The sequence below is a fragment of the Lepisma saccharinum genome, chromosome 18, assembly GCF_977018435.1.
Source record: "Lepisma saccharinum chromosome 18, izLepSacc3.1, whole genome shotgun sequence".
Classification (NCBI taxonomy): Eukaryota; Metazoa; Arthropoda; class Insecta; order Zygentoma; family Lepismatidae; genus Lepisma; species Lepisma saccharinum.
In genome coordinates this window covers 27,023,708-27,048,279 of record NC_139246.1, presented here as the reverse complement: position 1 = coordinate 27,048,279, position 24,572 = coordinate 27,023,708, and the positions used below count along the sequence as shown (strand labels likewise).

At 35.8% G+C, this 24,572-nt stretch overlaps 1 protein-coding gene across 1 annotated transcript in view; it reads right to left on the bottom strand.

Moving 5' to 3' along the window:
- LOC146002173 (uncharacterized) overlaps positions 1-24,572 on the bottom strand; it is a 61,928-nt gene that overhangs the window by 19,937 nt on the left and 17,419 nt on the right. The window contains exons 2-6 of the mRNA XM_083139890.1: positions 20,451-20,510; positions 19,626-19,655; positions 10,878-10,904; positions 9,395-9,478; positions 3,002-3,097 (exon numbers count right to left, since the gene is read on the bottom strand). Coding sequence (XP_082996016.1) covers positions 3,002-3,097; positions 9,395-9,478; positions 10,878-10,904; positions 19,626-19,655; positions 20,451-20,510 — 297 coding nt within the window. The remainder of the gene's footprint in view (positions 1-3,001; positions 3,098-9,394; positions 9,479-10,877; positions 10,905-19,625; positions 19,656-20,450; positions 20,511-24,572) is intronic.

Sequence of the window (24,572 nt, the reverse complement as noted above, 5' to 3'; positions counted from 1 at the left end):
CTGCATCACTCTAAACATAATATTTATTAGAAGAACCACACGAGCCTCAAAACAAGAAGCACACACTCTTAAGTATTGTAACCTTAAATTAAAAGTTTATTTTTGCCAAGAAGTTAGTCACCAGCAGTGATCCATGAAGTGAAGCTTTGTCATGGTGAATCCACCAATTTCCATATTTCTGTGGTCTTCTTCTGCTAGTAGCATCCCCATAGGCATTGTAGGACATTCTTGTAGTACTCTTCATTTACGGTTTGTCCAGGTGGGACATTCACGTCAGCAAGCATGATCAACATGACTTCGACTTTTGATAGGACTTGGTTGGCTCTTTTTGGCCTTTGAGAGGGCAATGTCTCCAACTCTGATAATACTGCAACTGATTGGCAGCATTGGCAAGTAGATCTTCATAAATTTTAGTGCAAATTTCTTTCTGTTCCTGAGGAGAAGCAGAGGTACTAACTTTGCTGACACATGCCGCATCCCAAGATCATCTCATATCTGGTGACATAAACCTATGAAGATGTTTATCTCTTCTATGGTTTCTTGAACGGTCAGTCGATGATTTGCTCTGACCAACACCTTGACTTCAATTTCCCTCTCATCCCAACTGATGCAAGGGTACCTGGGACATTTGACCAGCCCTGAAGCGAGCATGTCATTTGAATGTTATTATATTCTTGCCAAATGCTTCCTGTAATATTTGGTGGGTTTCTGTGGCCAAATTGACATGGTACACACAAAAATTAATGCATATTTGTTGTTCTTTTAATTCCTCCATCTCACTAAGTGACAAGGCATCACATTCAAAACATTGCTTCACACTTCATTCCGAATGTGATTAGAATCACACCAGCACTGTTGCATCATCCTCTGAATATGTCATTCCAGTGTTCAGTTTCCACTTCAATATGCCATTGTGGGGAAAACATTTCTGGAAGTGTATTAAACGAACAATCCTCATACTTTAAAGTAGTACTTTGCTACAATATAGGTATGAAAGGAGAGTGGTGTAATGGTGAATGCAGGGTATTGACGAACACATGAGTATGAAGTTTCTGTCAAGTTTCAAGAAAACTTGATTGGTGCTACCATCTTTCGTATACTACTGGATATCCTTCGCTCTTGTATCACTATTACTGAAGAAGCCATTGTTCAGGAGTGAAAGTGTTCTTTGTGTTTGTTTGTGATTTGTTATAAATAGAAGATACATTTCAGAAGGAGGTTAGTGTTATTTGCTTTAACTTCATTCTAGAATTCATATATGAATTAAAAAGTAGGAAGTCTGTATTTTTTTTTTTTTTTTTTTTGCATTGAATTTGGAAGGTTGTAACTTCATTATGGCTGGATAAACTAAATGGTGAGTTTTGGAGATTGGTGAACAGTCGTCATCCTTGTGTTCGCCATTATTATTATTATCGCTAAATGAAAGTTCTCCCTCGTTTTCTCTAATTCATATTCATATTCATATTCATATTCTTTATTTCTGTTGACCCATGTCCATAGGTATGGAAATCGTCATATAACAATACATACAATAATAAAATATTAATATAATTTTAGACAAGGATTACAGTAATGATTTTGAGAACTACTACCATGCTAATACTAATTATAGATCATGTTTATTGATTGACATTAATAATGACGTAAATATATTGAGATATATAAACTGCGTTTGACTTGTTCGGACTGTTAGTTTTATAGTAAGTAAGTCTTGAAGCTTTCCTGGTGATGAATGATGAAAAGATTTTCTCAAGATATTGACCGATATCACCTGGTGGATATCCCGAGAGAATCTTTCCATGTTAGTTTTATGTTTTATTGCCCAATAGGATTTATATTTTGAATTTTATTTTGTTTCAAATCATCTTAAAGCCTACATAACTGTTGTTTAGAAGTGGTATGTAGGTTTTCTTGGTCTTTATGTTAAATTGACCTCTTAAGAAATAACCAAACTTCATACAACATAATTTAGAACTACATAATTTGTACACATGTCCAGATATTATTAGAATAATTAAATCAAGAAGACTTAGGTGGGCAGGCCATATGGCACGAATGATAGAGGAAAGAGGAGTTTACAGGATTCTTGTTGGGAGACCTGATGGTAAGAGACCTGTAGGAAGCCCAAGACGAAGATGGAGGGACAACGTTGAGATGGACCTAAAGGAAAGCGGTAGGAATGGAAAAGAGTATATAGATCTTGCTCAAGATAGGGACAGATGGAAGGCTTGTATTGCTGCAGCCATGAACCTTTGGGTTTAAAAAGGCTAGAGAGTTAGTTAGTTAGTCATACATATCATAATTTTTAAATAGTATCAAATGTGTTCACCATTACCCCATAACGTAGGATAATGGCGAACATTGCCACATTTCATATAATGTAATATTCCTAAACCAGAATCCAATGTAACATTGTGTGTGGGATAAAATTATTCATCATAAAATACTGAATAAATAAAGCATAATTTGAATTTGAATTTAAAATTTTGGGTGTGTCAGCACTTAGGCTATTTTGCACCCTTCACATTATACATGGTTCAGCCCCTTACCATACTTAAATATCATAACTGTAATGTGTCCTAACTAAAATATTAAAATATTCTGATCAGTTATAAGCTGAGGCTGTTAAGATGCACTCAGCACACATAAGGACAAAACACAAAATTATACTGGCCATAGGGCCAGTTGCCAGAGCCTCGTTCATCTGCAAAATGCAGTCCAGGGTGTACTATGTGGAAGTGAGGTTGACAATTGGGTGTACTATGTGGAAGGTCACCCCTTACACCCCAAGTAAAGCATAAGTCCAAGCATTTTAGTTGTTAACAAGTAACCCAAAACATATTCACTATTACCCCACTCTCCCTTGAAGTAATGAAGTTTCCACAATCACTTAACAGCATGTTTAATGTTGTACTATTGTATTGTGTGAAATTATGAAGATGACTTTGTCTTTGTAGAGAAAAACATCTAAGGCTCAAATTTTAAAATTTCCAATACTTACGTTGTGTTCGAATTAAAGATCTTGAACTGGTCTTCATCTTTTGATCCCCACGTGGTAAATGCTTGGCCGTCTGATTATTGGTATTACTAATCTCCGCTGCATGGATCACATGTAAAGAAGAAAGTGAGTAAGCAAAGAATTAGGTGAAAGCGGGCTGGCTCAGTATCTCAGTTGGTGTAGCAATGGCACAATTTATTTTACATGAAAGATTTAAGGAAACTTCTCCATTATATAATTATTACTATATTTCTGAACTGGATTACAACAGTAATTCCAATTTATTTTTTCTATATTTATGTGCTGTATATAGTGGGGTGCACTAGTGTACACAGGATTTTATTTATGAAGGGGCTGAAATGTAAAGGTGGATATTACATAGCTGCATTTTGTGGGGGATACACAATAAAATATTCCATAATTACTAGTGTTGAGCCTTTCTGATACAAGTATTGCTTCTCACTGATACCTGAAAATTGTAATAATTAAAAAGTGTTCAAAATATTGATTAATATTTGCATGTAACTATTTTCAATTATATCCATCAATTTATTATCTTGACTTAATTCCTGTTGTTCCCTGTGGAACATAGGGCATCAACAAAGCATCTCCACCTGGTCCTATTGATGGCAATTCTCTTCACTGCATTCCAGCTCTTTCCTTCCTCCAAGGCCTCAGCGTGAACAGATCTTCGCCACGTCTGTCTAGGCCTCCCTCTTTTCCTTCTTCCCTGCGGGTTCCAGTCTAGTGCCTCTCTCTCGACAGCCTCATTTTCCTTCCTCAACGTATGCCCTATCCAGTTCCATTTTCGCCGCTTTATCTGTATGGACACCTCGGTTTCTCCAGATTTTCTCCAAAGTTCTTGGTTTTGAATCACATCTGGCCAAAAGATATTCAAAATTTTTCTCAGGCAGTGATTGATGAAGGTCTGTAATTTAGAGGTAATCGTTTTTGTTACTTTCCATGTCTCAGACCCATACAACAGTACAGACTTAACATTACTTCGAAAAATACGGAGTTTGGTCTTCATAGATATCTTCTTGTTTTTCCATACTGGATAGAGCCTCACAAAGGTACCATTTGCTTTTTGGATTCGTTGAGAAACATCCTGTGCAGCCCCTCCGTCTTTTGCCACCACACTACCCAGGTAAGTAAAGCTATCCACATTTTCAATAATGTCTTCACCAAATAAAATGGGTCTGTTTTTGTGGAGTTAATCCTCAGTGCCTTGGTCTTCTTGGAGTTAATCACAAGTCCTGCTTTTCTTGCACTTTCTATCAGATCTGCTAGTTTTGTTTGCATATCACCATGTGCTTCAGATAAGAAGCACAAATCGTCTGCAAAATCAAGGTCTTCTAGTCTGTTATTCAATCCCCATTGGATACCACGTCTTTTCCCTCCTATTACATTTCGCATCACTGCATCGATCACGATCAGGAACATTGTAGGTGATAATATACAACCTTGCCTCACACCAGACTGCACATCTATTGGTTCAGATACACGGCCTTCATGTATAACTCTACATGTATAATCACGATAAGTTTCTCGGATAAGATCAAGAATTTTTGTGGGCACTCCATATCGTTTCACTTCCTTCCACATTGCATTTCTATTGACTGAGTCAAATGCTTTCTCGAAGTCAACGAAAACTGTATAGAGACGAGATGACCATTCTATACATTGTTCCAAAATTATCCGCAAGGTGTTAATTTGATCAATACAGGAGCGATTTGGTCGAAACCCTGCCTGTTCTCTTCTGAGTCTCAAGTTAACATGCTCCTTAATTCTGTTTAGGATAACTCTAGTGAAGATCTTACTCGGAATGGAGAGAAGTGCTATACCTCTCCAGTTGTCACACTTTGATGTATCCCCTTCTTTCGGTAGCTACACCAACAGGCCACTCCTCCAGTCCTTAGGCATCACTCCCTCTATCCATATCTTCTCAAATAAGGGCTGCAACATATTTGCTGTGGTGTTTATATCACTTTTCAGCACTTCCGGTGGTATGTTGTCGACACCAGCTGCTTTACAATTACGTACCTCTCTCAGAGCCTGTTTAATCTCTCCTACTGTTGGAACATCCGTCCTAATTCTTACACTGGGGCCAACATCACCATCATTATCATCTTCCTCTTCCCCCTGGTCTATCTGAGCATCCACAGAGCGATTAAGGGTTGCAGATAAGTGCTCCTTCCAACGTTTCGGTTGGTCCTCAGTATTCGTAAGGAGGGTACCATCTTTACTTCTCACTGGTCGATTTCTCTGCATCTGTTTCCTTGACAGAACTTTTGTGATGTTGTATAGTTCTTTAAGATTCCTCTTTTTTGCTGCATCTCCACCTGCTGAGACAGATTGTCTACCCAATTTCTTTGATCCCTACGAACACTACTCTTTACTTCTCGATCCTTCTCTGCAATTCTGCCTTCCTTGCCCTTGTCCTGCTTGAGTTCATTGCCTCCTTAATTACTTTTTGCTCATTAATCCTTTCCCAGGTCTGCAGAGACATCCAATCTTTTTTCCTCCTATCCTTGAAGCCCAGAACTTTTTACTTACTTCTGCGATGGCAGATCGAATTTTTGTCCATTCTCTTTCAATTGTTTCATTCTGCTCACTTTCATCGGTCAATACTAGGAACCGATTTCTCAGTTCAATCCTGAAGGTTTCCTGGAGATTCTTATCCTTCAACTGAGTTTGAATTTTCATTTTAAAGTTAGCCACTACCAAATGATGATCACTCCCAATGTCCGCACCTCTCTTGTTTCTTACATCCTGTAGCAAACGTCGCCACCTCCGTCCAATTGCCACGTGGTGGTCTATCTGGTTTTCTGTTCTATGGTCTGGTGATACCCACGTTACCTTATGGCGTTTCTTGTGAGGAAATATAGTACCACCAATAACTAATTCATGGCTAGCACAAAAGTCCACAAAAAGTTGTCCATTCTCATTTCGCTCTCCTAAACCATGTTTACCCATGACATGCTCAAGGCCTTCGTTGTCCTGCCCAAGCTTTGCGTTTAAATCTCCTCCAATTTATGATATCTTCCTTTTTTGCTTCTTTATTGTTTCATTGAGCTGCCTATAAAACTCTTGTTTATCTTCAGGCTCTGCTATTTCTGTGGGTGCATAACACTGTATCATAACAATTTATTATAGTTTTGATTTAAAATATTCAAAAATTATATAAGAATATTAAAATTCCTCTTATGTAATCACAAAATAAATACAATTTCCTCACACAATATTGGTGCAAAGTTAATAGAAACTTGTAATTTTGCACAATTTCCAGTATAATCAGACTGAGAATTTGAGACGTAGCATTTTTGTGGACTCTGCAAAAGCCCAAAATGCCGGAAAAGTATTGGCCGGTATGTAAATGTAATCCAACCAATACTTTCCAATTGCTATCGCCTTACCATTTTTAATCTTCATTTTAAAAGTTGATTAAAGACAATGTTGCCAATCCAGGGTTTTCCCGAATTCTCTACTGCTTTCATTTTTAAATTTTTATTTTCTCAAAATTTCTGGAGGGGCTGTAGCCCCTTCAGCTTCCCACTACATACGCCAGTGGTGGTGTGCATTGTGAATTGAAGCACATAACAGAAGTTCGTGAGTCTCAACAGTTTTCATACTCAAGGACTGAATTGCAGTAGACAAAGTCAACCTGGTTCATATGTAGTTTTTTAGAGAGGTTTCCAATATTTGATTTCTATGTGACAGTCTAGTTACATGCAGCATCTCCTTGTCTGTCATCTCTCATGATTCCATATCACCAGCGACCCAGGATTCAGCTGTAGCCCAGTGTTTTGGCATTGAATTATCTTGTTCCTGAATTGCTGTTACTTTATTGATGGCATTTTAAAGACTGGATGACTTTGTTGAATTGAGAGTGAGCCTAATGTCATTTAATGACACTTACTTATCATTTGTTTGACCAGCTATTTACAAATTAAATAACTGCCCCCTCCCCTATAAACCATATAAGGTAGGTGGCTCGAATAAGGCCCACCTAAGATTTGACAATTTTTTTCACCAATTTAAAAATAATTTTTCCAAACAATGACTATGCTATCATGTAGAGTGTTTAATTGGGAATAGGTGGGTTTCATCTGACATCAGGATGTGGACGGCCATCAAATTTTATTTGTCGTTTGCAAGGAAATATCCACCATGTAGCATTCGTTACATCTGGACCAACTGCTCGTTTGTTTTAAATCACGAACGTCTGTGTTGGTATTTTCCACCTGCTTGCTTGAATTCCGTATGCTTACAAGAACTGGCCTCAATCATGGCTGCTCGAAGCCACAAAGGAAAAATTAAAAAAATAAAAATTCTTGCTCATATACAAGGTGCAATAAGGTAAAACTTGAAAAGTGACAAGTGGGCCATTTTGGTAACCTTATTGCATCTTGTATCTGACAGGTACATGAACAAGATTTTATTTTTCATTATTTTTCCATTATTCCCAATTATGGAAAAAACTGTGTAAAAAATATCCTCGAAGAGACAAGAAGCATTTTCATGGAAACAAATTTACTAATACAGGGAGTTTCAGTGGGAGGTCCTGCTTTTTAAATAGCTATAACATTCCAATAACGCTTCTGCATGCAAATTAGAGGAAAACTGAGAGAATGACTTACCAACACAACAAACCAAGAACTATTCAGGATCTCCAAACAAACATCACGGCTGAAATAAACAATATTGATGCAGACATGTTGAGGCATATATCAGAAAACATGGTGAACCATGCAAGAATGTGTCTTGAAGAGAATGGAGGTCACTTTCAGCATTTGATGTGATGGTAAGTCATTCTCCCACAGTTTTCCTCTAATTTGCACACATTAGCGTTTTTGTAATGTTATTATGTTGAATGCTATAGCTATTTAAAAAGCAGGACTTCTCACTGAAACATTCAGTATAATGGGAAGGTTAATGTGACATGATTTGCAATTTAAAGAACAAAATGCAAAACACTTGATACCTATTACAAAGAAATTATTAATAGTTGCATGGTGCAGACAAAAAATGGTATAATAAAATAATGATTTAAAAATGTATAATTGCATAATTATCTGTACTACTTTTCACTAACAGAAGAAATGTAATAACAATATATACCCTCATATCTCAGATTTGGGGCAATATAGCCCACCTATTCTCCAGTATTGCCCATTCTGGCCATTTTGGGCACTACTGACTCTTATTGTTTCTATCCACACAGACCGCCAATATGATGAGGTATGATAACCTGATTGTTCCTTGAAAGTAGACTAACATTGTTATGATATATACCTATTATATCAGTTATAATATTCATAAGGAAATGATATGAAGAGTCATACTTGCATACTTGCTCACACTCCACATGAGGGTCTGGTATATATTGCCATCTAACGAATTTCACAGTAAACACCGTAGATTCCGCAACTGGGCCATATTCGGGTGACCTACCTTATATACTGCATTGACTCTAACTATTGTACTTCAATCACTGATCAGTGTAGTATTAACTCTTAAATGCTTCAAATCTTCTCTGAAACTACCTGATTATTATTCTTAAAAAGCTTACTGATCACTTACAACCAGGAAAACCTCAACATCTAGTATTTTTAAGGATTTTTTTCTGGAACTGAGCTGATACCAATGCCAATGTATTGCTCGATACCAGTCACTGGCATATGTAGGATTTTTTTTCAGGAGGAGCTGGAATTGTAAAGGTGCATAGCTGCTTTCTAGGGGGCTGTATACACAAGATATTTCGAAAATTAAAAACTTCCCACTCTCAAAAATCCCAATCTGGGATCATTTGAATGCGAATATGCATTTGTCACTGTTTTTTCAGAGTTCTTCACTGCTTTCATTTGAAAAAAAAATAAAAATGATTTTCTCAAAATTTCGGAGGGGGCTGTAGCCCCTTCAGCCCCCCTTTGCATACTCCAGTGATAGCAGTGGTATCAGTATCGGAAAATATCAGTTCGAATTTATTTACTGATACCGGCTGATACTTTCTTGGCATTTTGGTATTTCATGGGCTCCACAAAAAATCCTTGTGACACTTTCGCAGAGTCTAATTATCCTGGAAATTATGAAAACTTCGAAGTTACTTTTATTTCGGACCAGTTTTTTGTGGAAAAAACTAAATTTGTTGTAACGTAGCAAAACTCTTGATAAATTGATGCTTATAATTAGAATGGAATAGTTACACATTAATATTGATCAATATTTTTGAACAAATTTTAATTATTACACTTTTCAAGTATTGGTGGGAACCAGTGAGAGTATCAGTTCAAAGTTGTGTCGGCTAAACCTTAATTATTTCTTATTAATATCTGTTAATGAAAATATTTTAAGTTAAAAAATATACAGGAAACACCATGAAAGAAATATACTTACATAAGTCGACAGATGTGTCTGGCTCATTCATAGAAACATCCTTCCCACTTTGGTTTTCATCTGTATTGCCAAGAATTGTCACCGCTGCATAAATGCCAATTATAATAAATTTGAAATCGTTCTGTACCGAAATTCTGGGACATGAACAGCCGCATACACATATTAAATATTAATGGTAATGCATTCATACCCAACTAGGCCTATTTCAAATGACAATTTATTTTCAAATGTATTTCTTTTTTGTTACTTGATACCATCTACAAACAAAAAATCAAATTTTCTAATTTATGCATAATAAAAGTTTACTTTTTCTTTTCCCCTTGGTCCTTTTTGTACATGAATTCTGTATACAAATGAGAAAACAATTTTTCCATTTTTTTTATAAATACTTTGTTAGATTTGTTTTATTATTATTATTTACATATCCTTCTGTTCCTTGATGCTCTCAGCATATGAAAGGTTACTTTCAGTATTTTACTTTTCAAAACAGAATTTGCCCGCAGTGATGTGTTTCAAATTGTGTGCTGGGTCTCCTCAGGAGCACATTGCACAGTGGTTTGGATCCCTCTTTAAAGTGTAGGTCTGGTCCAGATTAGCCTTTCTGTGCAAAAAGTGGACTTAAAACAACAATCCAAACATACAAATTGTGTGCTCATTTTAGGTGTGGTGATTCAGAGATTCACACTGCTACCAAAATGCAAGGTCTCATGACATTTGATTGGGAGAAATTCTATCATCCCCCTACAGCACAAACTTAGCACCAAGTGTTTTTCATGTGTTCGTGCATCTGCAATTCTTTGCTGGCTGTCAGTTGGATGATGACAAAGAGTTTAACTGCAATGCAAGCACATAGTTTGCACTGCAGGTGGCATCATTGTATGATGAATGGATACAAAACTGGTGGCCAGCTATGACAAGAGCCTCAACAATGGCATGTATATCAAATGGCAATATGAGTGGTTTGTGAATATGTTTTTTTTTTTTTAATTGCGCACCGGAACTTACTTTTTGCATAACTCTCATATTTTTTACAGAGTTATAACTGTAATTCAGTTTTGTGACTGTTAATTATTGCATTAAATGACCAATTTCAGACTTAAATTTCATAAACTGTAAGTAAATAAAGACTGAAATATATAGAACTATATACTTCATTGAAGGGTAGAATGATTAAGATGTTATTGTTTCCTAGAAAACCATGTCTTTTGTTTTTATCCAATAGTATCAGAAATATGAAACATATTTAATAAATACAAACTAGCAACACTAATATATATACATTCAGAATATAAAGTACTGCACTTTGGAATTTCATGTATACTGCACTATAAGTACTATTGAAATAAATATATATATATTAAGTTTCAGTTAATATGTGTGTAGAAAAATTAACAATTAATTCTAGAAGCATGACATTTCCTGATCAATAGATGAAACCTTATTTATTGATAGTAATATGAGCTACAGTTGATGAAATGCTTACCCATTTTTGTCTTATTGTTACATGGTGCTGTGAATATAAGAAGGAGAGTTAGTTTTAGAGTCTGAATCAATATTTTCTGGATTAGACATTCAGTATTACTCACTTGATCAATTTTTAACCCTTCAAGCCGGGAGTTAAATACCCATCAGCCACTGCGAGACGCGGTAATTTTAAATCACCAAAACAGCAATTTTTGCATAACGTCACAAAATTGAACATATCTTAAAAACCATTTGCTCAATTACAATGACATTTTCAGGACTTGTAAACAAAACTTCACACTACACAAAAATGTATAAATAATGACAATTATACTAAAATAACAAAAGTAATAATAAAAATAAAAACTTACATGTTGCGCTTACAAAGTACTCCTTCTGACTTTTAATTTACATATGAGTTCAAACTTGTCCCTTGATATCGTTTTAGGAAATATTGGGGTCTCAACAGATGCATCTTTACTCTTTATAGTTGGTTTTTGAACTATACCCATAAGCATAAATATACCCAGAACAAGATATATTTCTTCCACGGTAACTTGTTGCCATTTGCGCATTTGTGAATGTGGTTTCAATGTGCATTGTTCAATATAAGTGTCGGCATGTAAGTTAGTTTCTCTGACAATGAGTTCTACAACTTCTTTGTCAAAAAACAACAAAAAGGCATCAAGAACATTATCGACTGCTTTTTGGGGACCGCACAATCCACAAAACGCAAGTTTATTTGCTTTGAAAGAGTCATGAACTTCTCTCCAGTTCCAGGTTACATTCGATGACGCAACAGGTGAGGATGTAATGCCATTTAATTCGCTTTCACTATCACTGACACTATCTACTTCCTGTTCTGCATAGTTTACTTCACTTTCACTTGTAGATAGAAATGAATAATTTGAACCTTCACTATCACTTTCCTCTAAAACTGCACAAATTTCGTCCGCTTCGATGCCCTTTACCCGCTCGTGCGACGCCATTTCTCAGCTGTTTTTTTTTTACGTAATAAAGTGATGTAATCGCACATAATTTCATGTAATTGGAAGGAAAACCAACAAATGGTAGCACATTGCAGTCTACTCTTGAGTTACATGCGTTTTCGTTCATGTGGGGAAACAACAGATGGCAGAATATGCATAATTTCGTCACTACTACACGAGACATATACGTGTACGTCGAACCGCCTCTAGAAGCACTATGAGGGTCCGTACACGTGTACGTCGAACTGGCTTGAAGAGTTAATTAAAATCGTAGTTCTACTTTCTTTCTGTATTTATTAGTTATTCATATAATTACAAAATATATCATGTGTGACCAGCCACATACCTAGAGATATATTTTGGGGTTCAAATTCTCAGAAATAATAATGATAAATGTTTAAATTATTATGTTAATATAATTTACAGGTCTATTAATAATAAAATTTCATTGTTCTTATTATTGCATGAATAGGTAAAAAGACAGTATAATAATAGAGATATAGCACGTATTTGAATTTGAATTTGAATTTTATTTTCTTCCGTTGGCCCTTGATTAAAAGGGCATGGAAAACGTCAAGATACATAATGAAATAATAATTAGTTTAGTACATCATAACAAAATAGAAGAAACATTGTGTAGTATATTACATCACTGCACCAAAGTAAAAATTGAAAAATACACTTCATTACACCACAATAAAATTAAAAACCCATTATCATTGTTGCATGATTGAAATAAGAATACAATTAAAATATACAGGGTGGCTCAATAAGTCACTTAACACCCTCAGTATAAGGCCACTGCGGCATGGAATTTGAAATTGGCGATGACCAATCGTTATCTGGCCAAGGGGGAACTACATTGACGCCACCCACACGGTCGGCGGCCATCTTGATGTCCGCCATCTTGAATTCAACTTCAAAATTTTAAATGGGAAGGGGGTCGTGCGACATATCAAAATGGGCTAAAATTTCACGAGAAATGCAATGGTGAAGGTTTTTTCGACGTATCTTTAACCAGTAAAAAGTTATGACTGAATTCTTGTACCAATTTGCTCCTTTTCGAGGTGTTAGAAAAATGTCTTAAAATTTGTTTAGCGCTTCGGTAACGCATCGAGATCAAAGTGACGTCTATGGAGAGACTTTGCATGCCATTGCACATTATTTTAATCGGATACATCCATGAAGAGCTGTGCATTATGAATGGTTGTCGCGAACAATTTACAGTGTGACGCTTCCATTGAATTAAAAGTCCTTCACAGTGACAAGGTTAATGTTTATGTTCATAAGGAAGTTCATAAACAGAATATTCGATGATTTTTATCTGATAACCCATTTTTGACAGATCAAAGCTGAATGGTTAGTGTTGGTAAGTTAATGGTGTGGCGTGCTGTGTGGAACATGATTGGTTAGTCAATTTTCCATCAACGGAACCTTAAATGCTTAGGGCTACTTGGATTTGTTAAATAAACAGTTTTTTTCATCCTTGCTTATGGAAGAAGGTACTTTTTACAGAGTTTTTTCAATAGGGAAGAACTCCAGAACACTTATGGGAACATTATGAACCAGTTTTTGTCCAAAGTTAGTTATCAGATGACAAGGGTCACATATTCTGTTTATAAACTTCCTTATGAACATAAACATTAACCTTGTCACTGTGAAGGACTTTTAATTCAATGGAAGCGTCACACTGTAAATTGTTCGCGACAACCATTCATAATGCACAGCTCTTCATGGATGTATCCGATTAAAATAATGTGCAATGGCATGCAAAGTCTCTCCATAGACGTCACTTTGATCTCGATGCGTTACCGAAGCGCTAAACAAATTTTAAGACATTTTTCTAACACCTCGAAAAGGAGCAAATTGGTACAAGAATTCAGTCATAACTTTTTACTGGTTAAAGATACGTCGAAAAAACCTTCACCATTGCATTTCTCGTGAAATTTTAGCCCATTTTGATATGTCGCACGACCCCCTTCCCATTTAAAATTTTGAAGTTGAATTCAAGATGGCGGACATCAAGATGGCCGCCGACCGTGTGGGTGGCGTCAATGTGGTTCCCCCTTGGCCTGATAACGATTGGTCATCACCATTTTCATGTTGCGTGCTGCAGTGGCCTTGTACTGGGGGTGTTAAGTGACTTATTGAGCCACCCTGTATATTGTTTAGTACATTGGCCTTGTATTGTTTTGTTCCATGAATTCTCTGATACTGTAGAGAGCTCTCTCTGTCAAATATTTTTTTATTGTTTGTATTTGTCTATATTTTGGAGATATCAGTTTTATGTCATGAGGCTGCTGGTTGTAGAATATTTTCCTGGCATTCATTGGTGATTGTTTTCAGATATTGAGTCTGTGTTGGTTCTGGTAATAATTATCTTTCCCCCTTGTATTGAGGTTGTGTAATAGGTTATTTATAGTCATGCTTCCAGTATTTAGAACAAATGTTATAGCCTTATAGATGTATAGGGAGTATATTGTCATTATTTGTTTCTCCCTAAATAACTCTTTTCAAGATTCCCTACAGCCTAGTTTATACATTATTCTAAGTGCTCTCTTTTGAAGTCTCAGTATTCTGACAGTATTATTATAAAATGATCCACCCCAAGCTATTCTGCCATATTCAACATAGGAGAAAATTAGTCCATAATATATGCATTTGTTAATTTCTGTTAAATTATATTCAGCCATTTGTTTTAGCAGGTTTAGATTAGACGATAGTTTACTGCAGATGTTGTTAATTTGTTCTTCCCACATTAATTTTTGATCTAGTGTTATTCCGAAAAACTTTACTGAAGATACCGTTTCTATGAGCACATTGTCTATGCATAGTGTTTGTGACTCAAAATTCATGTTTTGGATTGTATTGAATATCATAAATTTTGTTTTATTGATATGATTTATTTCATTCCTTTGACCATTCTACAGTGGTTGTTTTCCACACATGGTATGGAACATGTCAGCACATTACAGTTAATAATTATTTTCAAATAGGTACAAGTATGAAGATATTATACATAACATCCGTGTGAAGTTAAGTATTGTGCCAGTTGGTTTATGGTGATAAAAGTGTTTTTTTCAAGCTTCCTGGGGTCGATACCTCTGGCAAGAATGGTTGTGTCATCTGCATAGGTGACAATTTTTGTGTTTGGGTATTTCAGGTACATTGTTTATGTACAGAATAAAGAGCAGGGGCCCCAGGATTGATCCTTGGGGTACCCCCATTAACACTTTCCTACTAGCTGGGACTGTACACTTGGAGCATTCACTTTTTCACTACACTTTTCTCTGCTATCTTCAGTGTCGTTACTGATTACAGCACAATCCCCATTTTCAGATTGTACTTCTACCATGGAAGAATGTGTTTGCTCCTCAATTTCCCTTTGGTTTATGCCATTCTCCTCACTTTCTTGATTTCCATTTTAGTGGTATGCTATGTTGAACTGGGAAGGTATTTCCATTGCACAAGTTAACTAAACACTGAGTAATGTAGAGCTTTCCCTTCTTGTTAAAATGTAGACCATGTTCTGTGTGTAGACTTCTATTTGCCATGTCGAGTATCAGCAATTTCACATTCCTGAATCTCTTGCACATTGATTCCAGTTGATTGTTTATTTCTTTTACTGCACTACTTACACAAGAGGTACTTATTAGGTCATGACAAAATAGGACATTGCATACAATGACATTTGTATGGGTTAGTTGTTTCAAGGTGTGTTTAATTGTGCTTACGACATTCTGACATTGATTTTTTACACTGTAGCGATTTATTGCAATTCAGATCGCAAAATCGTACAACTTCCAACTCTGCGTGTTGGAAATTGCTCCGCTCAAAAATAATTGATAAAAAATCACTCTTCCTTTTAATTCCCTGAAATTCCGACAGATGGCACCATTAACTATTCGCGAGATATCTCGTCATAATCACGGCATCTGAAACACTGACGTAACCAGGAAGTGAAAGAGCAGGGGTATGTGCGTATGCACAGCGAGCAGTTGACAAAAATTGTAGATTCTTCAATTTTGCTGATTTCCAAATTTTTGAACCGTTTTATTGAATAGTTGCTTAAGATTATTTGAACTACAAACATAAGTATAGTGATAAATGTAATAAAATTGTTTAAACAAATTGTACCTAGTCAACGTCAAAAGGACGTAATTTGTTGTTCGATTTGGATTTGCCAATATTATCCTAAATGTTAATGAAGAACGTTGTTAATCGTTTTCTTGACGTAATCTTGTTATAGTAATTAAGAAAGGATTATATTCGTTTTGTTGTTAACCTTTAATGTTGAATAAATGACGTCATTGAATTGTTAAAAATTGGACCTCTGTTTTTGACTTCATTTGCGCTGAAATTTTCCCTAATCACTGCATGCTTCGATAATAGAAAACGAAGAGTAAAAAGGGAGATTAGTAGTTAGAAACAATTGTACTTTGGTGAAGGTAAATAATTCTAGATTAACATAAGCTTTACTGTAGCGTATAACGCATTTTGGAAACTTGTGGCATCAGTGCGTTCTTAATTTTCAGGATCAGCTTGTAAACTGCAATATTCTTTTGTTTATCCCCAAATTGAATTTTAGGAAAAAGTGAAGTTCATAGCAACTTTGAGGTGTCGTGAACAACGTGACAAGTAACCTACACCCAATTGATTTTGTAACTTATACCAAGGTGCTTAAACCAGACTACGGCCTTTGAGGTAGTAGAATAACGATGAAGCCCAGTCACGACTTTAAAATATAAGCACCTTGCGAACTTGAACGTTACAAAATTTCTGGTAGCAGAGCTATGGTCAGAAATTTTTTTTTGGGACCAGACATAGAATTTTGAAAATTATCAGACATTCCTTTTTTGATTTTGAAAGTTAACATTTTTGAGGATTTCGCAATTGATTTGTTGCTCTTAAAATTTTGTAACGTATTATTAATAATTTCTTCCCTCCTTACCTTTTATCACCTTTGCTTGTGTTAGACACTATTCTTATTTATGAAGTTTCAACTACTTTTGATTTGTCTTATTTTAGTTCTCCGCTTTATCGAGTACTATATTCTTTGGCTGAATATAAAAATCATAGTACCCCTTTAGATTCTATCCTTTTGGCTTTCAACATGTCTCTTTCAGCCAATCCACAACAGTCTTTTTTTAATTATATTCCTTCAACACATTATGTTGCGGTTCCTCCTACTCCATTTATTCATCCACCTCCCATTAATAACTTTAATGAATTGGTATTACCTCCAAATGAAAGTTTTCTTACAAATCAAATTCTTATAACACTGCAATGGATTTATTACAGCATTTACCTTTTACTGATGGATTAAATCCTGAACTTCTTTTCCAGTTTATGCTTATTCTACACAGAACCCTTAATTTACAGCTTTTGGATATTGAATCCTTACTTTTTATTGCTTTTGCCAAAACTTTGGGACCATTTAAAGAAATCTGATACGAGGCCTTATTGGAAAAATTTCCATGGCCTATGTTTCTTCGAGTTGTTTGGCATAGATTGGTTCCTCCTACTGTTACGTTGTCAACACCCGAATGAATTTCTTTCTTCTTATCTGCATAACGTTTACGAAGCCTTTCATATTTTACCGATTGATTGGTCGGAGGACAGTTTATTATATTCTATTACCATGGGCCTACAATCTTCTACTCACCTTCATTTAGTCAGGTATCAGCGTCCCAAATCAGTTCAAGAGTTTATGCAAATGGCGAGAGAAATTTGGTCGATGGAACTACGTTCATATGGTGAGTTACATTCAACAGCAGCAATGACAGGCCTTGCACAGGAAGAAGAAACATCCCAATCTACTTACCAGTCGGACGTCGGCGTTTCACCTTTGGATATACTGCTTACAAAATCTTTGGATGTACAGTCATCATCTTCCTTTTCTTCTGGTTTGAATGACACCCTTCAATCGCCTATAGCTTTTTCTTCTTCTCTACCAGATATAACATCAATTCCTCAAAGCAATTCAAGTTCCGATATTATCCATTTGGATCATCCGTTTCATATAAATGAAAAGTCGGTGCCGGTGATACAAGCTTTGATAAATTCTACTCCTTCCCGTGTACTTCTCGATTCGGGTAGTTCTGTTTCTTTAATAGCTAGTGGATTTTTATCCACTCTTCAGGTTCATCCCACTATTCTACAAGATATAACCCAAACGCTTCATACCGTGGATAGCAAACCTTTAAACTTGACTTCTCGTGTTTGTCTCTCTGTCAAAATAAATACCCTATCATTTGTACCACTCAATAACACAACCTAGTCTTCAGATCCTAAGGATTTACAGTCCTTTGCTATTGTGTGGGTTACCTGTTGTGTTTCACCACCTGGTTTCACCATTGCACTACACACTACATTGGTTGAAATACTGTTTACATGAGCAGCTAAATCACGTCCATGACTATCCGCAGAGATAAGAATTTTTCTTTTTCGTGAAAGGTTGTTCTTGTTTTGACTTGGGAGAGTGTTTACCATCACTTTGGGGGTTATTTTCCTTATATTCAGTTTCTCTGCATTTGTAGTTTTTTTTTTGTTAGAAATTGTGTTTTTATAGTGCATACTAACTGCTTTAGATAATGCTGTTTTGTTAGCTTGTCTTGGTTTCCTTTCACTTAGCACTTCACCGTTAGTTAGTTTCTTTGTTTTGTCCTGATTTTTCTTACTTCTGTGTTTGGTTTGCAATGTTTTTACGTTTGGAATTTAATTTGATGAAAGGACCAATGCATTTGTTTGGGGGCTTACTTCTGCATCGATTAGCACTTCATACGGGTTTTGATGGGAGAAAGTAGTTGTGGAGGTAAATTTTCTCTGTATCCTTTGTTTTACCACTTCTGACCATGTACTATTACCATTTTCTTTTATTTCTTCTCTATTTCCTTTTAACAGTTCTAATTTATCTTCTTCGAGAATTCTTATAATTTCACTTTTCATTTGCAGTTCAAGTTGTAGTTTTTCTAATTCCCACTTAACTTTTTCACAATCATACAGACCACCATTTTTGCGATTTTTCCTTGTCCTACACCTTACTGTTACCTGTTTTTCAACTACACTATCTTCCGAGTTATTTATGAAAGTATGTATGGTATTTGTGGCAGGTTTTCAGAGTTTTTTCCCACTAATTTAGAGTTTTTCCAGGAGCACAGCAGCACGTATACATTAACCTGATGCCATCATATTATCTAGGTTATGTGTAGTTAACATCAGTAAAACTTGCATAAAAACAACTGTCCTGGGAAGGAAATCAACGTCGAAAAGATAAAGAATTGAATATTATTGAATAACAAAAAGGATGTTAGATCTAGTTGACGATAAGTAAAATTCCTGATTAATGTTTTATGCATATTATTATGAGTAGTAGTGTGCATAAATATTCTTTGATGCAGTTATTCAAAGCTGTATGATGCCAATTTAATCCTTGCCTTCCAGTAAGTTCATTGGAAATAAATAACCCTCAATTATAAAATAAATGATAAACAAGTATATTTTTATTATTTAATTTTTGAACTCGGAAATCTTTTGGAAGAGGGGTCCAGACTCCCTGGACCCTTGTGTGTGATATATGTGGAATCACAGCTTTGTTTGTTGTTTTTGGTATTAATGAGCATGTGTCAATATGACAGTATAGTTGATAATACTTAAAATTACAATCTCATGATGTTTAATATTATTCCACATCCCATTAACTTACAATTCTTTCTTTAAATTGTCGTTAGTGTTAAACAACTTATTTTGTAACAAGCTTTCATGATTGATCAACTCACCTGGATTAATGATTATTATCTGTATGCCACCTGAAAATATAAAAATAGTATACAGTCCATTTGAACCAACTTCATTGTGAAATGCATGGATTTAAAAGAATCTGTTGTCAAAGAAATAAACAGTATCTACCATAAATTTACTGACTTTTTAGGTGGTCATCGTGAAGACTTTTTTCTATATTTGAAACTGAAATACGTACATACAAATATAATTATTTTGGTCCTATATATTGCTAATAAAATTTGTGCTTTCTTATAGTGATGGGACCTATTTATCAACCATTAATCTAAGTATCAATGTATACCATTTATCAGTAATTTTACAAATATGATAGATTTACAATCACTCTGCAACTTATCACAAATATGTCATTTTGCTCAATGTACATATACTGCGGACCTCCCCAATGGCATAGTTAATCGTAGCCTTGTAATTAAGGGATCCTAGGTTCGATTCCTGATGGGGGCTGATAGTGGCTTGTTTCCCACTTTAAAATGTAGGTCCAATTCACCAAGATATTGCCTATTGTCCTGGTAGGCCCATCCAGCAGTGATGAAAATGAATGATGAATCAACAGGAAAAGCACAGATACTTACTGTACAAAATAGGTAATATGTGAATCAGGCCAAAACAGTGACTACACCAAAGAGGATTGGTTTACCACTTGCATCAAGCAAATAAAACTAAATAAATACACATATTTCTTTACACCCTAAAAAAATAATCCCGCCTTCATTTGCCTCCCCGCTCATCTTTTTCTGATGTCATTACTGAGCCAATAAAACTAGCTTCAGGCATGGTATTGTAGCAAAAATAATACTTACTTGTATAAAACTTTTCTTCCAGTTTACGACCCAATTTTGAAGCAAATCCTTCATCTATACCTGCATAGAAAATATATCTATAATGGGTCTATTCTCCACCCGCTGTAAGAATGAATATTAATGTAAACCAAACCACATGACTTCTGAGTAATTGCACCTCTCATGTATGTTTTGAAGTTATTTTGTCCATGAATATATTGGTTGTAGATGTACAGCTCATAATGTACTTCAACATAGCAACTATATTGAATAGTGTGGCTTTATCACATGCACTGTATTCCTATGTGCAAGATTCCTGCACAGTTGCCAATCAACTAATCTCATTTTACATTCCCTCTCATGCCTCAGCATTACTGGCCATCACATTGTCATCTCAAATATTAACCCACACAGCATAATTCTTCAAGAGATATCCCCAGTACCCAGATCACATCCATTGGACGTCCTTGGGATATCCATTCCTGAATATCCATAGGACTTCCAGTCCTGGATATCCATGAGATCTCCACTACTGGATGTCCAATGGATATCTGGTATTTGTATATGTGTTATTAAAAAATTGACATTGATATTTTGATATACATGGAAACATTCATTCAAAGTGTCTAATTATTCAGCTACATTATACAACTCAAGCTTTTTGATACAGTTTTAAATCATAACTTAGAAGTATCACCCGGAGACAGGCATGCATAGGCCCATTTTCTGATTCAGTGAGTAACATATGCTCACAAGCCCAGGCAGAATTTCCTTTGTGTTGAATCTTTTATGTCTGTTGAGGTACTTATGCACTTGGTAATAGAGAGCAAGCTCAAAATTGGTACTTACTCTGTCGTGGAAGTGCACAGTGCTCGAAGTGGAGGGGGTATGTGGGGGTATTTGATGAAAGCATCCCCCACCTGTTTCATTGTCTCCACATTGAATCATACAAGCAAGCATCCCCCACCTGTTTCATTGTCTCCACATTGAATCATACAAGCATGGCCGTATTTAGAGAGTTTTTTTTTAGGTTTCAAACCCCTGCCCCCCGAAACTTCTGGCATCTTGGATTAATGGAAGTTCAGAAACCAAATTTGTAACCCATTTTCAAAAATTTATTCACAGTTTCATAAAAATACAGAAAATCCTGGAATGATCGAGCTAGGATTTTCAAACATTTTGAATTCTGAAATTTGAGCGAAACTGATTCGATTCTCAGAATTGCAGCCCACCCGCGACCCCTTCATTTTCACTTCTGCTGTCCTCTTTCCAGTGCTGTTCCTGTATCAGACTGAAAATTCCCTTGTGATTGTCCCAAATTCCAGTCCCAACTTTTAAATTCCTTCTCTATAAGAGTTCAAACTTAGGATATCCATCTCCGTCCGGAAGGGGGGGGGGGCAAGGGGGCCCGTGCCCCCCTGGAAAATGAAAGTAAACAAAAAATTATGAATTTCACACATATCATTTCATTTTAGCCACAATAATATATATTAATTATTGCATTAACACCGTAAATTCAAATTTAAGCAATGTTTTTTTAGGGAACTACACTCTTTTGGGGGGAAAATGTGACTTGTTTGCCCTCCTGGAAAAAAAAATACCTTCCTTGCCCCTCCCTGGAAAAAATCCTGCGGACGTATCGTAGCACGTTACATTGACTATCCTTCACCCAGCGGTTCGATATAGTAGATACATTTAATCCATATGCAGTCCTATAAAACATATTCTAGTATAGTGCAGAGTGGTTGTATATAATGTTGTTTGGTAAGCATAGGAACAATATGAGCGTCGGAAAGTGGGATCGAACTGGTTCATAGAAATCCCCCCCCCCTCCTTCTCCTCGAATTGACATCGTTTATTGCAATTTACAAAATAGCATAATGTTTGTTAGTTTTATTCTTAATAACGGAAATAAAGTACAGTTAGTTGGTATTCCAACAGAATAACCAAAGAAAAACGGTTAGATCGAAAAATTGAGGTTACAATACAGGCACCAGGTTACGTTTTACCATTTTATCCAAAGAATAACTGGTTTCCACAGTTTTCAAAATTCCAAAAATTAAGTTTTATGTGAATGGTGAAACAACATTCTCTTTTATTTTTAAAGCTTTTTCTTTTCCTTGAGGTACCTATAACTTAATTAAAAATAATAAATAACTGTATGATACGTAAAATAAACAAATAAAAACAGCTGAGCTGCATATTCACGCTTCTGATGGATAGAGTAGACAAGTATCCTCAAGGATGTAAGGACAGCAATAATAATAATACGTTTGGAATTAATTAGTTTATGAAATTTAAAAAATATTATTATTATTGTTATTATTTCTATTATTCAAATTTCTTGTGACGCCCATGGGAACAATTATGAGTGAACGCCCCCGATTTTTTTTTCTGCCTACGGCCATGCATACAACCAAGCATCCCCTCACCTATCCCCAAAGTCTACCAAGCATCCCCTAGCTAGGAATTTCCATTTTGAGCATTGTGCATGAGAGTATAAAACATTTTTAGGTGTGTAGATTGATTTAATTTTAACATTTTTGGGTGCGTCGGAACATCAGGCCACTTTGAACCCTTCGAGGAATACGGGAAGATCTCCTTATCTAAAACCCTTAACTTTAATTTGAAAGGATAAAAAAAGAGGGGTAAAAAGCCCCTCAAGAAAGGTGAAAAAAATGCAGGTTGTAAACAGACCTGCATTGGACAAACATAACACATTAAAAAGAGTAGTACTAATTAGTTGTTTCAAAATAATACTTTGTAGGTATCTCTTTTTTTTATCAATTGAATATCAGTTTTTGACATATTTTGACAATTTTTTGTCGATGTTTTAGCGTTCAGCGATGTTTTAGTACACATTTTCACTGCATTATTTTTTTCCCCACTCATACTTGGTAGGTATATCACGATCTTACGTGATATAACTTAACCTATCCTTTTTTCTTACGATTTTTTAATTTTTTTACGATCCTAAGTGATATAACTTAACCTATCATTTTTTTATTTACGCACCGAACTAACCTACAAGGGACTCTGTTTGTTTTAATATTTCAGTATTTTAAGGTTTTCACAAATTTTATATAACCTAAAATGTGTTGGATGTTAATTTTTTTTTTTACAATTTAACGCTGGACTTGGAAAATTTTCGACAGATGGAGGTCAAATTTGATTCTATGACAACCTATGTTCATTTTGTTAGGAGATCAAAGAGGACAAAAAGACTCGACCGACGCACTAAACCCGACCTCTCTACGACTATTCATTCAAAAGTTACGAGTGGTCAAAGTTTTGGGAGGTGGGCTAACTTCTTACCTCTTGACCCCAGGACCACCAAACTTTGGTACACGTATTCTCCACCTCCAAAATCGACAGGGGGGGTATCTTCGCTACCGGGATGGGGGTGTTTTTCGATATATTTTTTCGATAACTCTTACCATTTTCGAGATATTTGCAAATTTAAGATTTTTTTAACGCTGTGGACTTGGAAAATTTTCGGAACTTTTTTTTTTGTTTCCATGACAACCTACGCTAATTTTGTTATGAGAGGACAGAGGACAACGAGACGATGCTAACGCAAGAAATCCCAGCTCTCTATGATTATTTTTTCGAAAGTTACGAGTGATCAAAAACATTTTTGGCAATTGGCCCACCCTTGACCTCCAAGAACCTCCGAAAACTTGGTACACATACTCTGCATCACCAAACTCGACAAGAGGGTCAACGGGAAGGATATTCGCGCTATCTCTTACTGTTTTCGAGAGATTTTGCAATTTAACGCTGGACTTTGGAAAATTTTCGACAGATGGAGGTCAAATTTGGTTCTATGACGACCTATGTTTATTTTGGTATGGGTGGACAGAGGACACCGAGACTCGACCGACGCACTAAACCCGACCTTTCTACGACTATTCGTTCAAAAGTTACGAGTGATCAAAGTTTTGGGAGGTGGGCTAACTTCTTACCTCTTGACCCCAGGACCACCAAACTTTGGTACACGTATTCTCCACCTCCAAAATCGACAGGGGGGGTAGCTTCGCTAATTTTGTTATGAGAGGACAGAGGACACCTAGACGATGCTAACGCAAGAAATCCCAGCTCTCTATGATCATCCTTTCGAAAGTTACGAGCGATGAAAAAAAA